The sequence below is a fragment of the Theropithecus gelada genome, chromosome 8 (genome assembly GCF_003255815.1).
Source record: "Theropithecus gelada isolate Dixy chromosome 8, Tgel_1.0, whole genome shotgun sequence".
Lineage (NCBI taxonomy): Eukaryota > Metazoa > Chordata > Mammalia > Primates > Cercopithecidae > Theropithecus > Theropithecus gelada.
Window position 1 is genome coordinate 58,037,934 of NC_037676.1, and position 18,331 is coordinate 58,056,264.

At 39.6% G+C, this 18,331-nt stretch overlaps 1 protein-coding gene across 2 annotated transcripts in view; it reads left to right on the forward strand.

The window, feature by feature from the left end:
• Nucleotides 1-15,047, forward strand: part of TGS1 (trimethylguanosine synthase 1) — a 50,326-nt gene extending 35,279 nt beyond the window's left edge. For both annotated transcript variants that reach the window (XM_025394459.1, XM_025394460.1), the window contains 3 exons: nucleotides 2,213-2,429; nucleotides 4,463-4,541; nucleotides 14,165-15,047. In XM_025394459.1, coding sequence (XP_025250244.1) covers nucleotides 2,213-2,429; nucleotides 4,463-4,541; nucleotides 14,165-14,287 — 419 coding nt within the window. In that variant the 3' untranslated portion in view covers nucleotides 14,288-15,047. The remainder of the gene's footprint in view (nucleotides 1-2,212; nucleotides 2,430-4,462; nucleotides 4,542-14,164) is intronic.
• Nucleotides 15,048-18,331: the final 3,284 nt, after the last annotated feature.

The window sequence follows — 18,331 nt, forward strand, 5'->3', positions numbered from 1 at the left end:
ACAATTAAAGTATAATTGATTTAGTGCGTTTGTGTGTACATATGTAAATATACACATATAATCAATTACACTTGACTGTTTTGAGTTCCCTATCATAAATGTATGTTCATGTATGCTCATATACATACTCATATAATCAGTTATGCTTGAACAGTATGTGCATTTATACATTTACATATATATGCAACATACATACAAAAAGATGGCATTGCATATAGTTGAGATTATCCCTTTGTGCCAGATTTATTTCCACTCAGATAGTTGCTGTCTGTGCGTAACTAAAGAGTTAGGGAATCTGTAAAGTTTTGCATGTTACTGTTGTTAAAGATATCTTTCCCCTTTGTATGTGTTCCAGTAGTTTAGCAACAGTACTGCCTGGTAGAACTTTTTGCGATGACTTATATGTTCTGTAGGTGTGCTGTCCAATATGATAGCCACATGTGGCTATTAAGCAGTTGAGGTGTGCTAGTATGACTGAGGATTAACATTTGTCAGCTTTTTTTTTTTTTTTCAGTTGTGGGGTGGAGGTGTTTCGGTCTGTCACTCAGGCTGAAGTGCAGTGGCACAGTCTCAGCTCACTGCAGCCTCCTCCTCCTAGGCCCAAGTGATTCACTTAAACCTCCTGAGTAGCTGGGACTGCTGGCACATGCCACCCCACCTGGCTAATTTTTTGTGTTTTTGATAGAGATGAGGTTTCAAACTCCTGAGCTCAAGGGATCTACCCGCCTCAGCCTTCCAAAGTGCTGGGATTACAGGCATGAGCCACCGTGCCCAGCCAGCACTTCTTTTATGTGATAGATTGAATGCTTCCATTCTTATTAGGCCTAAAAGTCTGCCTTCAAAAGAAATACAGATGAAAATAGGATTAACTGAATAGATTTGATGTTGAAAGTCACTTTTTCTTTTGAATTTTTAGTATTATCAGCATATCTTTCCCTGTCTCTGAACTATAAATATAACAGACTGAGCAGCTGAAAAGGATCTTTTCTCTTACAAATGTGAATGTTAGTTTATTTAGAACAGGAAAAACAGCATCATAAATGTATGATTTTGCAATGCATTATAATTGGTGCTTATATTTATTGTTCAAGTGATTTAGCACATTATTTCTCTAAAACGTTAACAAATTTGGGAACTAGCATTTTCTGGAAAACAACTACATTTCCATGACAACCACGCTGTAAGCGTCACTGTTCCACTTAGCCCTTTCAAATAAAGAATACTGCCATTAACACTGGTGCACATGCAAGTGTACTGAGTAGTTTACTGCAAAACATGGATAGGCTAAAATTAAATTATGTCTATGTTGCTAATTATAAAATTGGAATAAAGTAAATGAAAGTCCATTTGGTGAAAACATAATATTATCTGTTTCCTCTACCTAAAATGTCTCATTCAACATTATCGGCAGGTGTTTTTTTGTTTTTTTTTTTTTTTTGAGACGGAGTCTCGCTGTGTCTCCCAGGCTGGAGTGCAGTGGCGTGATCTCGGCTCACTGCAAGCACCGCCTCCTGGGTTCACGCCATTCTCCCGCCTCAGCCTCCCAAGTAGCTGGGACTACAGGTGCCCGCCACCACGCCCGGCTAGTTTTTTGTATTTTTAGTAGAGACAGGGTTTCACCATGTTAGCCAGGATAGTCTCGATCTCCTGACCTCGTGATCCACCCGCCTCGGCCTCCCAAAGTATCGGCAGGTGTTTTTACACTTCTTCTTCATCACTTGGCTATATAAGTTTGTAAAAATGTGTTTTATTTTGGTTTTCCTTAGAAGTTGTCGAATTTGTGTTCATTTGGGCATTGCTACATTTTGAGGAAGTTTGTCTTTTCCAAAACCTAGCATTATAGGCTGTCCATACAGTGACCTTTTCAAGTGTTTCCTGCTCAGGCTGTAGCACAGCACAGTGGTGGCCACATATTTGGCACTCAGTAGATATTTTGTGGCAGGTATTACCACTTGCTTAGGAAAAGCTGTAGAATGAGACAAGAAAGCCAAGACCTTCAGTCACATTTTCTTGGTACAACACAAGTGAATCTTTCTAATTTAAATCAAAAATTTAAATGGAAGTCTATATATTGGGTATATGTGGCCAAATGTCTCCTCCTCTTTAAAAAGAGTTCTTATACAGAAGATGACAGACTATTCAAAAGATAAACTATCTTATATAAGTAATAATCAGTGTCAATTAACTCATTTTTTTCTTTTCCCATTTTTAGTGATTGCCATTGATATCGATCCTGTTAAGATTGCCCTTGCTCGTAATAATGCAGAAGTTTATGGGATAGCAGATAAGATAGAGTTCATCTGTGGAGATTTCTTGCTGCTGGCTGCTTGTTTAAAGGCTGATGTTGTGTTCCTCAGCCCGCCTTGGGGAGGGCCAGACTATGCCACTGCAGAGACCTTTGACATTAGGACGATGATGTCTCCTGATGGATATCCTTTGGAAGTCTTAAGAGTTTACTGAAACAGTGATTGTGGAGAGAAAGGAGCATGAGAGTGAGAGAAACAGGGAGTGTGGGAGGGTGGACGGGGTGGCTCACATTTGTAATCCTAGCACATTGGGAGGCTGAGGCAGGTGGATCACCTGAGGTCAGGAGTTCGAGACCAGCCTGGCCAACATGATGAAACCCCGTCTCTACTAAAAATACAAAAATTAGCCGAGCGTGGTGGCACGTGCGTGTAGTCCAGCTACTCGGGAGGCCAAAGCACAAGAATCACTTGAACTCAGGAGGCAGAGGTTGCAGTGACCTGAGATCGTGCCACTGCACTCCACCCTGGGGAACAGAGCGCGACTCTGTCTCAAAAGAGAGAGAGAGATTGGCCAGGCACAGTGGCTCACGCCTGTAATCTCAGCACTTTGGGAGGCCGAGGCAGGTGGATCACGAGGTCAGGAGATCAAGACCATCCTGGCCAACACGGTGAAACCCCGTCTCTACTAAAAATAACAAAAAAATAGCCAAGCATGGTGGCACGCGCCTGTTCTCCCAGCAACTCAGGAGGCTGAGGCAGGAGAATCGCTTGGACCTGGGAGGCTGAGGTTCCGGTGAGCTGAGATTGCGCCACTGCACTCCAGCCTAGGCGACAGGGCGAGACTCCCATCTCAAAAGAAAGAGAGAGAGGAATTAGTGAAGAGACAGAATATTACCTAACAGCATTTGGTAAATTCTAGTTTATTTTACATAAAAAGCAGGTATGTAAAAATTATGTGGGGGTCGATCTCCAAAAGTGATGACAAATATGAGGTCGTGTTTCCCTTGCTTGCTGTTCGATTTTACCATTATAAAACAAGGACTAGAACACAAAGATTGGACTTACTGTCTTGTGAATTGGGAATTTCCTCAAAAAATATCCCTGGAGTTTGTCGGTAACCATTCTATAACTCTTCAGTTGACACTGATGCTGGCTAATTTGCTGTATATCTTCCCATTTTTCCTGTTACTCTTCCAGGATGTCAAAGCAAAACCTTAATTCATGGAGTAACATTTGTTATTTGTCCCTTTTGCTACGTGCCACTCCACAGTAATCATCTGTTTGACTCTTAACAGGAAACATTTCTAAATTGCTATTAAAATTTAGAGTGTGCTCCGGGGTGTGGTGGCTCACGCTTGTACTCCCAGCACTTTGGGAGGCCAAGGCAGGCAAATCACTTGAGGTCAGGAGTTCAAGACCAGCCTGAACAACACGGCTGAACCCCGTCTCTACTAAAAATATAAAAATTAGCTGGGCATGATGGTGTGCGCCTGTAATCTCAGCTACTCAGGAAGCTGAGGCAGAAGAATCACTTGAACCTGCCACTGTACTCCAGCCTGAGTGACAGAGCAAGACTCTGTCTCAAAAAAAATAATAATTTACAGTGTAAATTAGCTGGGCATGGTGGCACATGCCTATAATCCTGTAGTCCCAGCTACTCAGGAGGCTGAGGCAGGAGAATCACTTGAACCCAGGAGGAGGTTGCAGTGAACTGAGATTGCACTACTCTACTCCAGCCTGGGCAGCAGAGCCAGACCCTGTCTCAAAAATAAATAAATAAGCAGAGCCAGACTGTATCTCAAGAATAATAAATAAAATCAAAAATTAAAAAATAAAATTTAGAGTGTAGACTACGATGGCCCTGGTTACTTTATTCTTTACTGGGAATATGTGGTATTGTGCTTTCCTATTTCCTATTCTGTTTTTCAATCATTAGGAAATGACAGAGAAAGGATCTGTATTTCTGACTCTTGCCTAGTACCTACCACTAGGATAATTGAAATCGATTTAACTATTAGTCTTTGAATTATTGATACAGTATTTTGCTGAATTACAAAATTTTGTATGTAATTCTCTTTTAGGTTCCATTAAAGGGTTTAAGTTTTTGCTTTTTAGTTACATTTTGAAATACATTTGAGTTATGATAAGTAAAACATACCTCTTTCTGATTAGAAATTAGCTGCTGTTTTCATTATTTTTCCTTAACTGCTGTCCACCTTTGAAATTTTCAGACTTTCCAAGAAGATCACTAATAATATTGTTTATTTTCTTCCAAGAAATGCTGATATTGACCAGGTAAGCCATTACTGAAAAACTTCCATGAGTTTCTGTCTTAACTGTTACAAGTACAGTAAAAGATACAGGACGTTTCCTTACCAGAGAATGTGTTTTTGAGTAGTCCCTGAAAGTATCTGGAGGTTATATTAAATGTAGACAGGCTCATTTGAGTACTTGAATAATGAGAGGAAATCACTGTTTATCATGCAATTTATGCTGATTAATTTTTTCTAGTTACATTAACACTTTCACAAAGAGAAAGTTAACTTTTTCTTTAACTTGTGTTTTTGGTTTATTTCAAAAACTTTCCAGAATTGGAGTTGGTGATTCATGTTTTTTGCCTCTAGAGGGAGTAATGATACTAGGGAATAATGAAACCAAGAAAGACTGAGATTTCAAGTGTATTATTTTATTATTATTATTTCAAGTGTATTTTTTTGCTATCAAATTTAGATCAGATTACAATGGGAAATCAACTTTTTTTAAATGAAGAAAATGTATTCATATGTAGGAACTTTTTAATGACAGTTGCAAAGAAATTGACTTTTTTTTGTTAAGGAACTTTTAGAATGTTATAACAACCTGAATTTACAGATGGTTTGGGTTCCCAAGTGTGTCACAGTCTGCTGTTTGAAACTCGGGCTGTATTTTTCTCATAGAAATGTCTGTGAAGGATAGTTAATTTCCCATCCAGGGAGATTGTACTCTTAGATAATGTTTATATCATCCTAAATAGCATGGACTCAATACAAATACAACTTATCTCAAATATTTCCATGTAAGAGATGATGCTAATTGTTTTCTGTATCTAGTGAAATGTTTTTCTAGGTCCCTTATTACCTCAATCTTCTATTCCTTTTTTCTCTTCGGAGATGATTCCAAGACATGCATTTCTTGCTAAGAACTCTAAGAACTGAGTAATTTAGAAAAATATCTTTTTGTGAGAGGCTCTTTGGAGGTAAGGTATATACCTTACTGTTTGAAATTGCTGTTGAAACCCAAGAACTAATATTTATTTATTTATTTAATGGAGATAGGGTTTCTCTCTGTCACGCGGACTGGAATGCAGTAGCATGATTGTAGCTCACTGCAACCTCAAATTCCTGGGCTCAAGTGATCCTCCTGCCTCAGCTTTCTAAAATGCTAGGATCTCAAATCCAATTCAGAAAGCCCAGAGTAAACATATTTTATCTGCTTGATGCCTGTATCTTGCCATGCTTTCCTTTCTTTCTTTCCTTGGACAGCCGGAGAATTCCAACTAATTCTAGCTTTGGATTTACCATGCTTCGCAAACATGAAAGGTTTCTCTTTTAAGTGGTAAACCTATTGAATATATTAATAGATAAAAATCTCTGAACAGACAAGGACTTAGTCCTTCCCAAAGGAAGATGCAGGCAGCAATTATCAAACACCACCTTTGTGTGAAGTCCTTGTGGGTGGAATCTCTGACATAAGGAGTCTTGTCTCTTAGCCCAAGGCAAGAACGAAGAGAGGAAGTCTGCTGGTCTATTTGATATGGCAGCTCCTTATCCTTGTTTAATTTTATAATTAGACATAAAGTATTTAGTCTCAGAAGAGTGATAGCATTTGTACTTTCCAGGTAAGATAATTTAAGTTACTTATCTTTATGTTATAATATGTATCTTGCCAATACAGAGAGCAGGGCAACATTAAGCAACATCCCTAAGAATTATGTTTAAAAAATGAACTGTATTGTGTTAATTCCTGGCCTTTGTCTAGCAGACACACTCTACCCTTCCATGGCTTCCCCAGGCACATGTCATGGTAACATTTGGGCCAGGCAAACCCTACCTACTTTATTTCCTCATAAAGTGGAGAAGTTTACAAATTAACTAATAATTAAATAAACCCTAAGTATAAAATTGTTGTTAGATTTAATAATGGGATTCATCTCTCTTTTTTTTTTTTGTTTTTGTTTTTGTTTTTGAGACAGAGTCTTGCTCTGTCACCCAGGCTGGAGTGCAATGGCACGATCTCGGCTCACTGCAACCTCTGCCTGCCTCCCGAGTTCAAGCGATTCTCCTGCCTCAACCTCCCAAGTAGTTGGGACTACAGGCGCACACCACCACGCCCAGCTAATTTTTGTATTTTTATTAGAGACAGGTTTCACCATGTTGGCCAGGATGGTCTCGATCTCTTGACCTCTTGATCCGCCCACCTCGGCCTCCCAAAGTGCTGGGATTACAGGCATGAGCCACCGCCCCTGGCCCTCATCTCTCCTTAGTTGGCAGAGTACTTGAAGCTCCAATTGTCTTTTTATATTTTGTTCTATAATGTCTAGAAAGGGAAACGTTCCTCATTGTAACAGTCACTTCTAATAGTTTATTTTGGTAGATAGGTAGGTAGATGGATAGATAGGTCGATAGGAATGAGGTACTTATAGGTAATACTTCTAAAACTTATCATAAGAATAGAATTGTAAGTATTTGAATAATGAACTGTTTGTAAATATGAAAAACTATTAAGTAATATTGTTATGTGGAAAATGTTTTAAATATAACTAAATTCAGTTTATTAGCATTTTTGGTGGTTTTGGCTAAATACAATAAAAATGTATCACAGATTTATTTGCAAATATTCTAAGTAATTATAGTATCTGTGTACTTAATAAATGGAAGATTGGGCCCTAACTGGTTTCTAAATATTCGATTTTTTTAATTTGTGTCAAATTTTTCTGAATTAAGTTAATATAGTGGAAATCTAATCTAATGGTAGCTCTCGTATAAGTAGAGAACATTAGTCCAGGTTTAGGAACCAGAAGCATGGGAGAGTAAAAAGAAGGCTAAGAACTGGATTGGGCTTCTGGTACATGTTGGAATAGTAGACTCCAAGCTAGTTACTTGAAAATAGCCTTTACAGCTCATAGCACTCCACAGTTCGTTCATTCCTACCACACTAAGAATACCCTGCATTCATACACTATACATCTACAGCATAGGAGCTGGCATACATGCTTAGGTAGGGTGTACAGTGTCCTCTTAGCCATTTCATTGACTCATCATGAGATTCTGGAGCAGTATGTTTCTGAAGCACCTGATCTCATTGGTGGCTAAACTATGGAGGTATGGGGATTTGCCTGGTCATTCTGCCGCACAGCGACAGTCTTACTACACCTTGCTGTCTCCCACTGACACAGTGTTTGTTACCAAGAAGAAACAGATTTATCTGTTACCACAATATTAGCTCACCATGAGACTGGAGCAATAAGTAGAATTTGACTCTTTCAGTAATTGGTTCCCAATTTTTTTTTGAGACAGAGCCAGGCCAGAGGACAGTGGCATGATCACGGCTCTCTGCAGCCTCCCAGACTGAAACGATTCCCCCACCTCTGTCTCCCAAGTACCTGGGACTACAGGTGTGCACCACCACACCTGGCTAGTTTTTATATTTTTTTGCAGAGATGGGGTTTCGCCATGTTGGCCAGCTATTCTTCACCTCAGCATCCCAAAGTGCTGGGATTACAGGCATGAACCACTGCACCCAGCCTGGTTCCCAGTTTTTTTGTTTGTTTGTTGTTTTGTTTTGTTTTGAGATGGAGTATCTCTCTGTGGCCCAGGCTGGAGTGCAGTGGCGTGATCTCAGCTCACTGCAAGCTCCGCCTTCTGGGTTCACGCCATTCTCCTGCCTCAGCCCCCCGAGTAGCTGGGACTACAGGCGCTCACCACCACGCCCGGCCAATTTTTTTGTATTTTTAGTAGAGACGGGGTTTCACCGTATTAGCAAGGATGGTCTTGATCTCCTGACCTAGTGATCCGCCCACCTCAGCCTCCCAAAGTGCTGGGATTACAGGCGTGAACCACCGCGTCCGGCCCAGTTCCCAGTTTTCTAGACCAACTCGGTTCTTAGTGAAATCACTGCTTAATCATACACTGCAATTCATGATAAATACGTGATCAGTTCCTAATATTTACTAGCCAGCTTTTCCCTTGGGAAGTTTGCTGCTGCACAATTAGAGCAGAATCGTTTGCTCTTAAACCGTATATATTATCATGCTCTAGAGGGGTTGTAGAACTGATTGGCCTCATAGTTGACTTGGGAAGACACAAATGCAGTTTTGCTGAAATGCTTCTAAATATATCTTGTATCTCCTTCACTTCTGTGGGTAACTTTTCTCACTAAATGATGGAGATAGAAATTAGAGGGATACCCAGCTCTTCTGCGCCACACAGTGCTATCTGCCAGTCCTGTACTGATAGCCTGTGCTTCCTGTAATTTGTTGAACAGTCTTCATGTTTCCGGTATCTGGTTCTGAGAATGAGTGAAGGACAGAACTTAGTGAACTGGTTGTTTTTGGGTTTCGGTGGGGTTTTTTCCTTCTTTGGAGGCAGAGCCTCGCTGTATCCACGAGGCTGGAGTACAGTCACATGATCACAGCTCACTGCAGCCTCAAACCCCAAGCTCAAACAATCCTCCTACCTCAGCCTTCAGAGAACCATATGCACGGGCCACCACGCCTGGGTAATTTTTTTATTTTTTGTAGAGACAGGGTTTCACCACGTTGCCCAGGCTGGACTTCTGGGCTAAAGCAGTCTTTCTACTTCAGCCACCCAAAGTTCTGGGATTACAGGCATGAGCCACCGTAACTGGCCTGGTAGCCTCCTTTTAGGACACCAGTGTAAGTTAGCTTGTGATGCCTTTTTTTTTTTTTTTTTTTTTGAGACGGAGTTTTGCTGTTGTTGCCCAGGCTGGAGTGCAATGGCCTGATCTCAGCTCATCACAACCTCCACTTCCCGGGTTCAAGCCATTCTCCTGCCTCAGCCTCCCAAGTAGCTGGGATTACAGGCATGCACCACTATGCCCGGCTAATATTTTTAGTAGAGACGGGATTTCTCCATGTTGGTCAGGCTGGTCTCGAACTCCCGTACTCAGGTGATCTGCCCGCCTCAGCCTCCCAAAGTGCTGGGATTACAGGCCTGAGCCACTATGCCCGGCAGCCTGGAAGAATTTTTTTTTGACCTATCACCAGGTGTTCCTGTTGATGATGGTGGCTTTAAGATTTATTTACTTAAGCATAGAAATCTCATTTCTGTTTACCATGTGCAGAGAATGGAACTAATTTAATGAATATTTTTAAGTTTGAATGACACCTGATTTTCTGCTGACTAAAAAATATTTTCTTCTTTCACCTCCCAGAGAACTTTTAATTACCAGAAATGTTTTCTCAACTTTGTTTTATTTTCGTGTGATTATTAGTTGGATCTAGCAAAAGAAAAGAGGACAAAAAGAACTAGTGGTAAGGCACTTACTTGGCCTGTGTGACATTAGGTTTGTAGTCACAGCCAGTATTTCAGATGCTTGCTGCTGCTAGCATTGTATTTGACACAGATCTGAAGGCCACATAAAATGGTCTTTATCTGGTACAATTATCTTCTACCCACATTTCTGCATATCATAGATACAATCTCTTCCATGTAGTAATAGGGCATTTTTCAGTGCTCTGATGTTTCTGTGTCTTTCTTGTAGTAAAGTGTATCTATGATTAGTAATTATTATATATTCTTCCAGTAGGATGCAGTTGGGAGGTTATTTTCTCTCATTCAGTTATCATGCACTTTTACTTTATTCAGTTTCTTTTGAAAAAATGCAGTTTTGCTCCGGGCACAGTGGCTCATGCCTGTAATCCCAACACTTTGGGAGGCCGAGGCAGGTGGATCACCTGAGGTCAGGAGTTTTGAGACCAGCCTGGCCAACATGGTGAAACCCCATCCCTAATAAAAATACAAAACTTAGCCGAGTGCAGTGGTGGGTGCCTGTGATCCCAGCCACTCGGGAGGCTGAGGCAGGAGAATCGCTTGAACACAGGAGGCAGAGGTTTCAGTGAGCCGAGATTGTGCCACTGTACTCCAGCCTAGGTGATAGAGTCAGACTCATCTCAAAAAAAAGAAAAAAAAATGCAGTTTTGAATGTATATTTGATGCTTAAATCTTCTGTACTTTAACACCTTCATTGTGATCTTTTCTGTTTCTCCTTTCCCAGTCCCCAAATAACTTTACTGCCTGATGTCAAATCTAGTCGAGAGTTCAGTCCTTAATTCTAGTTTTGTTCCAAATTAATTGGGATTTATTTTAGTAAAATTAATATATTTAGGTAATATGCCAAAAAGTGGAAAGTAATCCAGAGCTGCTAATCTTTATCTGTTTCTACCTGCTGTTATCCCTCTCTGCGTCCTTCCTACCCTCTCTTCCTCTCACAGTTTACTAAATTCTAAGAAAGGGGAGGGAACCAAATAACATTTTGCCAGCTAAACCTTCTAGTGAAAAATAAGGACAGCTAGAAAATGGCATTCATTAAATTTGTCTGAAGCAAGGTTATTTTGCTTGAATTACTAAATTTATAGTCTTTCCAACTCCAAAATTCTAACTTTTAAAATATATGTAGTTGTGAAAATATGAAAAAGTACAAAAAGGCTAAAGTTAGAAATTATTTGTAATCAGAACACATGAAAGTAACATGTTAAGTTAAAAAAAAAAAATTGTTTCTAAACACTAAGTAGATAAGAGTTTTCTCACTATATTTTGTCACATAGGTTCACCCTCTTCTTCAGTATTAGGAACAATATTTGTTTTATTTGTCCATCATCTGACTCTCCCAACTAGAATGTAAAATTCATGAAGGTGGGGATTTTTGTTTGTTTGTTGCTATACTACACTACCTAGAACAGACACCTGTAAGCTTTCAGTAATAGTTATTGAATAAAGTAATTTATGAACTCTTTTGCACAGACTTCAGAACTCAACGATTTCTGAGAAAACTCCCATCTTACCTTCGTTTTTTATTGTAATCCCAAGCAGCCACATCTAGACAACCCTCTGAAAGGTATTAAGAGATACAAAAAAAATTACCCTATCTTCTCAGAAATTGGTTTTTGTGTAATCCTATTTATGGCTTATATAAGAAATAATAATTATATTTATAGTACCTTTATTTTTTTTTTCAAGTAAACCTCAGAAATGATTTTTCTTTTCTTTAAAATGCTCTTTTAGGGAGAGAGACAGTATTCCTATTTTTTGGATTTAGAAAGCCAAAGCCTATTTTAATGGCTTTCTTAACAACAGCAAAAATGTTTTTTTTGTTGTTGTTTTTTTTGTTTTTGGTTTTTTGGTTTTTTTTTTCCTGGCGATGGAGTCTCGCTGTGTAGCCCAGGCTGGAGTGCAGTGGCACAATCTTGGCTCACTGCAAGCTCTGCCTCCTGGGTTCATGCCATTCTCCTGCCTCAACCTCCTAAGTAGCTGGGACTACAGGTGCCCACCACCACACCCGGCTAATTTTTTGTATTTTTAGTAGAGACAGGGTTTCACTGTGTTAGCAAGGATGGTCTCGATCTCCTGACCTCCTGATCCGCCCGCCTTGGCCTCCCAAAGTGCTGGGATTACAGGCATGAGACACCACGCCAGGCCTCAAAATGGCTTTTTAAATTAATGCAGCAAATTGTTGGTAGAACTGGGGATTTTTAAGTTATTTGTTAAAAGGCACAGCAGAAATGCTACATTTGAGTTATATCTCAACTCAAAGAAAAATTATTGTGGAAAAGTGATAAACTGTTCAAAATGGCTTTTATTGGCTAAAGACAAAATAACTTTTTTTTTTTTTTTTTTTTTTTTGCCCTTTCTTGTAAAAATATCAGACTGGCATAAAGATACCAAAATAGAATTTAAAACATTTATTCCTAATAATTGCTACTGTGAGTCTACTTGGCTGTTTCTACATTTCTAGTTTCACTTTAAGTATTCCTTACCAAAAAAAAAAAAATAGTAGGGAGGGTGCATTTAATCATTATAAGGGATACTGTATTTGACTTATTTTCACATAGTGTACCATGGAATGACTGGTTGATTATTCCCTATTTCTGTGTCTGTGACTTTTTACATACTCACTGGAAATGCATAATAAATCTTCCCTTCTACCAGAAGCTGGGGTGGTATGCATAATACCACTGAGATTACATTCTCTCAACCCTTAAAACCAAACCAGACTGACTGAACACCTCTCTTTACAAAATACACAACTATAATTTTGCTGATTACAGTTACAGAAAATGCTTGTTTCTTGTTGTTTATGCCTGTCCCTAATACTTTGGGTGTGCTTTTTTCTATTGCTGTGTCTTCTATTCTATTCTCTGATTGCCAGGGCTCCCCACTGCATTCTGCCTTCTCTTGATCTTTCCTCTTACTACCCTGAAAAACTGATCTCTGGTGAAATAATCATGAGTTACAAAGTAACATATTTGCTATTTAAAAGATTTCTGAGAGTTTGGTTGACAAAAGTACTGAACAAAAACAAAACCTTACCTGTATAAGAACTTAGGGTAAAACATTACTACTTTATAATGTACCAAGGTGAGTGCAAGCATTACTGTCATGGAACAAAAGAATCTTTAGCAGCTAACTGCCCCATTCCACTGTCAAATGCTGGTCATTTGGCTAGCATCCTTTTGATGCTAACTGTGGAGGTGGGGAAGGAGCAGTGCTTTCAGCTTCCTAATAAAGGAGTCAGTCACTATATTCTGGTAGACCTCAAAAAGAGCAATGTATTTTACCAAAATTGTTGTAGAAAGCATTTAAAATACATAAAGGGGCAACAGGTAGAAGAGGTGGTCCAAGGTGAGAGAAAAGAAAGGAGATCAGTGAGAGAAGGAAAAGTCACTAGAGGCTAGACTCCTCGTGACAGTAGGGATCCTGGCCTGGATCAGAGCTAGGATTATGTAGCAGGTACTCAGTAAATACTGTCGAATGAATGAGAGGGTGAGATGCAGACAGTAAGATGAACAGGACAAAGGCTTTCAGGAAAGGGAAATACTCTTTAAATATTTTTGTTAAGAAATAAACCTGGGGAGGAGGAGGAAAAAGGGTGAGAAAAATAGTAATAATATTTTAAAAATAAACCTAGGCCAGGTGCTGGCCTGTAATCCCAGCACTTTGGGAGGCTGGGCCGAGCAGATCACCAGGTCAGGAGTTCAAGACCAACCTGGCCAACTTGGTGAAACTCCATTTCTACTAAAAAAAAATACAAAAATTAGCTGGTCATGGTGGCATGCACGTGTAATCTCAGCTACTCAGGAGGCTGAGGCAGGAGAATTCCTTGAACCTGGAAGGCAGAGATTGCAGTGAACCGAGACCGCACCACTGCACACCAGCCTGGGCGACAGAGTAGGACTCCATCTCAAAAAACAAAAAAAAATAAATAAACATGACTTTGGGAGACAGAGGTGAGAGGAATGCTTAAGACCAGGCATTCAAGACAAGCTTGGGCAACAAAGTGAGACCCTGCCTCTAATGTTTAAAAATAAAAATAAAAATTTTTAATAAATCTGATGTTTGGGAAGGATTTGTTCATTTTTTTTCTTCCTCTGAGTTCTTTAGCTATGGCGTTGGAGAGATCAAGTCCTATACAACAGCGTAACACTGAACTTTCCTATAATATCAAAAGGACCTGAAACAAGTATTCCTACCACCAAATACTGCATCGACGCCTGGGAAGTAGCAGTGAACATTTGAGATGCCTCGTTATTCAAAGGACTTAAAAGCCAGAGTCTTCCTATTATTTGACAAAACAGTACAAATGGAAGACTTTTGAAATTATGCTTATGTGTGTGTGTGACTTTCTTCTGTTCATCTTTTTAGGTGGCATCCTTAGCTGGGCCTGGAGGGCAAGTGGAAATAGAACAGAACTTCCTTAACAATAAATTGAAGACAATCACTGCATATTTTGGTGACCTAATTCGAAGACCAGCCTCTGAAACCTAACTATGCAGCAGTGTGAGAACCAAAGATCATGGAGTGGTCAAAACATTCAGATGAGACATTTGGCATGTCTTCCTTTATTCGCTGATATATTCTATCCATGGTCTTATATCACTGTATGAAATGGAAACTTACAGGACTCAAATATCAGTGAAATATTTTGAGATCTTTGAATAATTCCTTTAGAGGAATTATACAAAATTAATATATATGAGTTCTTTGTAATTTTTTTTTTTTTTTTTTTTTGAGACAGGATCTCACTCTGTCACCCAGGCTGGAGTGCAGTGTCATGATCACAGCTCACTGCAGGTTCAACCTTCTGAGCTCAAACAATCCTTCTGCCTCAGTCCCCCCAGTAGCTGGGGCTTTAGGTGGGCACTGCCACACGAGACTAATTTTTGTATTTTTTATAGAGACGAGGTCTCACCATGTTGGTCAGGTTGGTGTCAAACTCCCTGGGCTCAAGTCAGTCCACCCACCTTACCCTCCCCAAGTGCTGGGATTACAGGCATGAGCTACTGTGCCCAGCCTTACGGACGTCCTTTTGAAGTATCTTTTTCACTCATAGAATGTGAATACATTTATTTAGACTTTTTCTAGAACTTTCCTGTTTTCATGTCTTTGCTTCATCTGGAATTGGCTTCTTGACACCCTTTTATAAAGTCTGTGTTTGTAAAATTTCCATTGCGACATCAATACGAAATATATTTTGTAATATAGGAGTTTATATTCTTTTTTTATTAAAATGGCAATGAAAGCAAAAGGGATATGTGTTGCTTAATTGTTCATCTAAAAAGTGTGTTGGGGCAAAAAAATAGTGACATACAACTCTGTCCATTGAAGGTTAGACCTGTGACTTCTATATTTTAATAATATGAGCATGTTAAACATTAAACAGAACATGATATTGGCTGGGATGAGATTAGAGAATTGAAATAAATTTGGGGAATTTCCAAGAAATACTGGAAAATTAGACTAGAAAAATATCTGTTATATAAATAACTTTGTTGGAGTATGTTAATTTTAGTGTCTTGAAACTTTACAGTACAGTAGTAACTGAGCTGATCATTAAAGGTGAAATTACTTTTTTCATTAATTCACACCTTCAAAATCTGTCCAAATGTTCTTGGTTTTTAAACTTTATGTAGCATTCTTAAAGTCACTAGGGAGATGGCAGGTGAAGTAAAGGCAGATTTCCAAAATCAATTTTTTTTAGTTTTCTGTCACTTCCACAACTAATTTTCTTACTTGTATGTTAATAAAACTAACTCATCTTCCTGAACATACATGATCTTATATGAGAAGAACAGGAAGCTTAGCCTTAGTTAGCTAAAACTAAGATATTCTTGCCCACTAATCACACAGGGATAAAACTAATTAATAGACTGTTAAGATTGTCAGTACCCAATAGGATTTCAGAAGCGTTCTAGTCCATTGTGTGAATCAGGTTCAAAAAAATCTTATTAAGAAGACAAATACATAAAATGGATAAAAAGACTGGGTGCAGTGGCTCACGCCCAGCACTCTTGAGAGGCCAAGGTGGGCGGATCACCTTGTGGTCAGGAGTTCTAGACCAGCCTGGCCAGCATGGTGAAACCCCGCCTCTCTAATAAAAATGCAAAAATTAGCCGGGTGGGGTGGCACACGCCTGTAATCCCAGCTACTCAGGAAGCTGAGGTAGGAGAATTGCTTGAACCCAGAATGTATACGTTGCAGTGAGCCGAGATCATGCCACTGCACTCCTGCCTGGACAACAGAGCAAGACTCTGTCTCAAAAAAAAAATTGTGAAAGTACTCCCCACCTGCCACATTTTCTTTCCCCGTGAGACCCCATCTCAAAAAATAAGTACATAACCATAATTTGTTAATTACAGCAGTTCTCATATATTTGTTCCATGTCTATTAAAAATGATAGTACAGATTGATATCTACGTATTTGGAGATGGGGGCTCACGCCTGTAATCCCAACACTGGGAGGCTGAGGTGGGCAGATCACCTGAGGTCAGGAGTTCAACACCAGCCTGACCAGTGAAACCCTATCTCTAGTAAAAATACAAAAATTACAGTGGTGATGCAAGCCTGTAGTCCCAACTACTCGGGAGGCTGAGGCAGAAGAAATTCTTGAACCCAGGAGGCAGAGGTTGCAGTGAGCCGAGATTGCACCACTGCACTCCAGCCTGGGTGACAGAGCAAGACTCTGTCTCAAAAAAAAAAATGCTTTTGATTTTTGTGTCTTTATATTCAGTCGTCTTACTGAAATCGTTTATTAGTTCTAATAATTTTTGTTTGTTCCCCCCTCCTTTCCCCCCCATAGTTTTTAATTGATACACTTTGATTTTCTAAATAAGCAGTCATGACATCTACACATGAGTTTTTCTCTTTGCAAAAATGTAAGCCTCTTAATTTTTATTTTCCTGTTGCATTGGTTTGGACTGCCAGGAATGTTGTAATAGCACTTGTTCCTTCTTATTTTGCAGTGAAAGGTTAGAAGCATTTCTATTAGATGTTATTGTAGCTTACATCAAAATTAAGATATTGCCTCTCCTATTTTTTTTTTTTATTTTAGGCTTCCTCAAATCAGGGGGTTCCACTTTTTTATTTAATGTAGGAAAGTCTAAATTACCTTAAAATTTTCAAATTATTTAACCCTATCTGTGTTCCTTTAATTAAATCCAACTGTATCATAATGTATTATATAGTTCACTACTGGGTTTCATTTGATAAATATACTTTGTTTTGTTTTGTTTACGTTTGCTTTTGAGCACTTCGCCTGGTTTTGGCATCCAAGTTAAGCTATTCCGGCAGAATGCTTTTAGTAAGTGTTTCATTTTTTTCTTTCTACGCTCCCGCCTCTCCGCCCCGCCTTTTTTTTTTTATAATTTTCATTTCACAGGTACATGTGTAGGTTTGTTACATGGATATGTTACCTGATGTTGTTGACATTTGGGCTTCTACTGATCCCATCACCCAAATAGTGAATATAGTGCTCAATAAATTGTTCTGGGCCGGGCGCGGTGGCTCAAGCCTGTAATCCCAGCACTTTGGGAGGCCGAGACGGGCGGATCACGAGGTCAGGAGATCGAGACCATCCTGGCTAACACGGTGAAACCCCGTCTCTACTAAGAAATACAAAAAACTAGCCGGGCGAAGTGGCGGGCGCCTGTAGTCCCAGCTACTCGGGAGGCTGAGGCAGGAGAATGGCGTGAACCCGGGAGGCGGAGCTTGCAGTGAGCTGAGATCCGGCCACTGCACTCCAGCCTGGGCTACAGAGCGAGACTCCGTCTCAAAAAAAAAAAAAAAAATAAATAAATAAATAAATAAATAAATAAATAAATTGTTCTGTGTCCTAAATAACATTGGCAATGTCTGTTCACTAAACTCTTGGTGGAACTGCGTGAAGATTGGGCCGGGTAACTTTCTGAGCAAGATGTTTTGATTGCAGCTTTTTTTTTTTTTTTTTTTAAAGACAGGGTCTCGCTCTGTCACTCAGGCTAGAGTGCAGTGGTGCAGTCTCCACCTCCTAGGCATAAGCAATCCTACCACCTCAGCCTTCAGAGTAGCTGGGACCACAGGCATATGCCACCATGTCCAGCTAATTGCTAATTTTTTTTTTTTTTTTTTTTTTTTTTTTTAGAGACAGGGTCTCACTATGTTGCCCAGGCTAGAAGTGCAGCTATTTTTTATTTTAAACTTACTGTCTATTTGTTTATTATTCTGATTTAGTCAAATGCCAGCATTTTTTTAAATACTTTTTTTTTTTTTTGAGACGGAGTCTCTCTCTGTCACCCAGGCTAGAGTGCTGTGGCATGATCTCAGCTCACTACAACCTCCACCTCCCAGGTTCAAGCAATTCTCATGTCTCAGCCTCCCAAGTAGCTGGGACTACAGGTGTGCACCACTACACCCAGCTAGTTTTTTGTAGTTTTAGTAGAGATGGGGTTTCACCATGTTAGACAGGATGGTCTTGAACTCCTGGCCTCAAGTGTTCCGCTGGCCTTGGCCTCCCAAAGTGCTAGGATTACAGGCGTGAGCCACCACGCCTGCCCA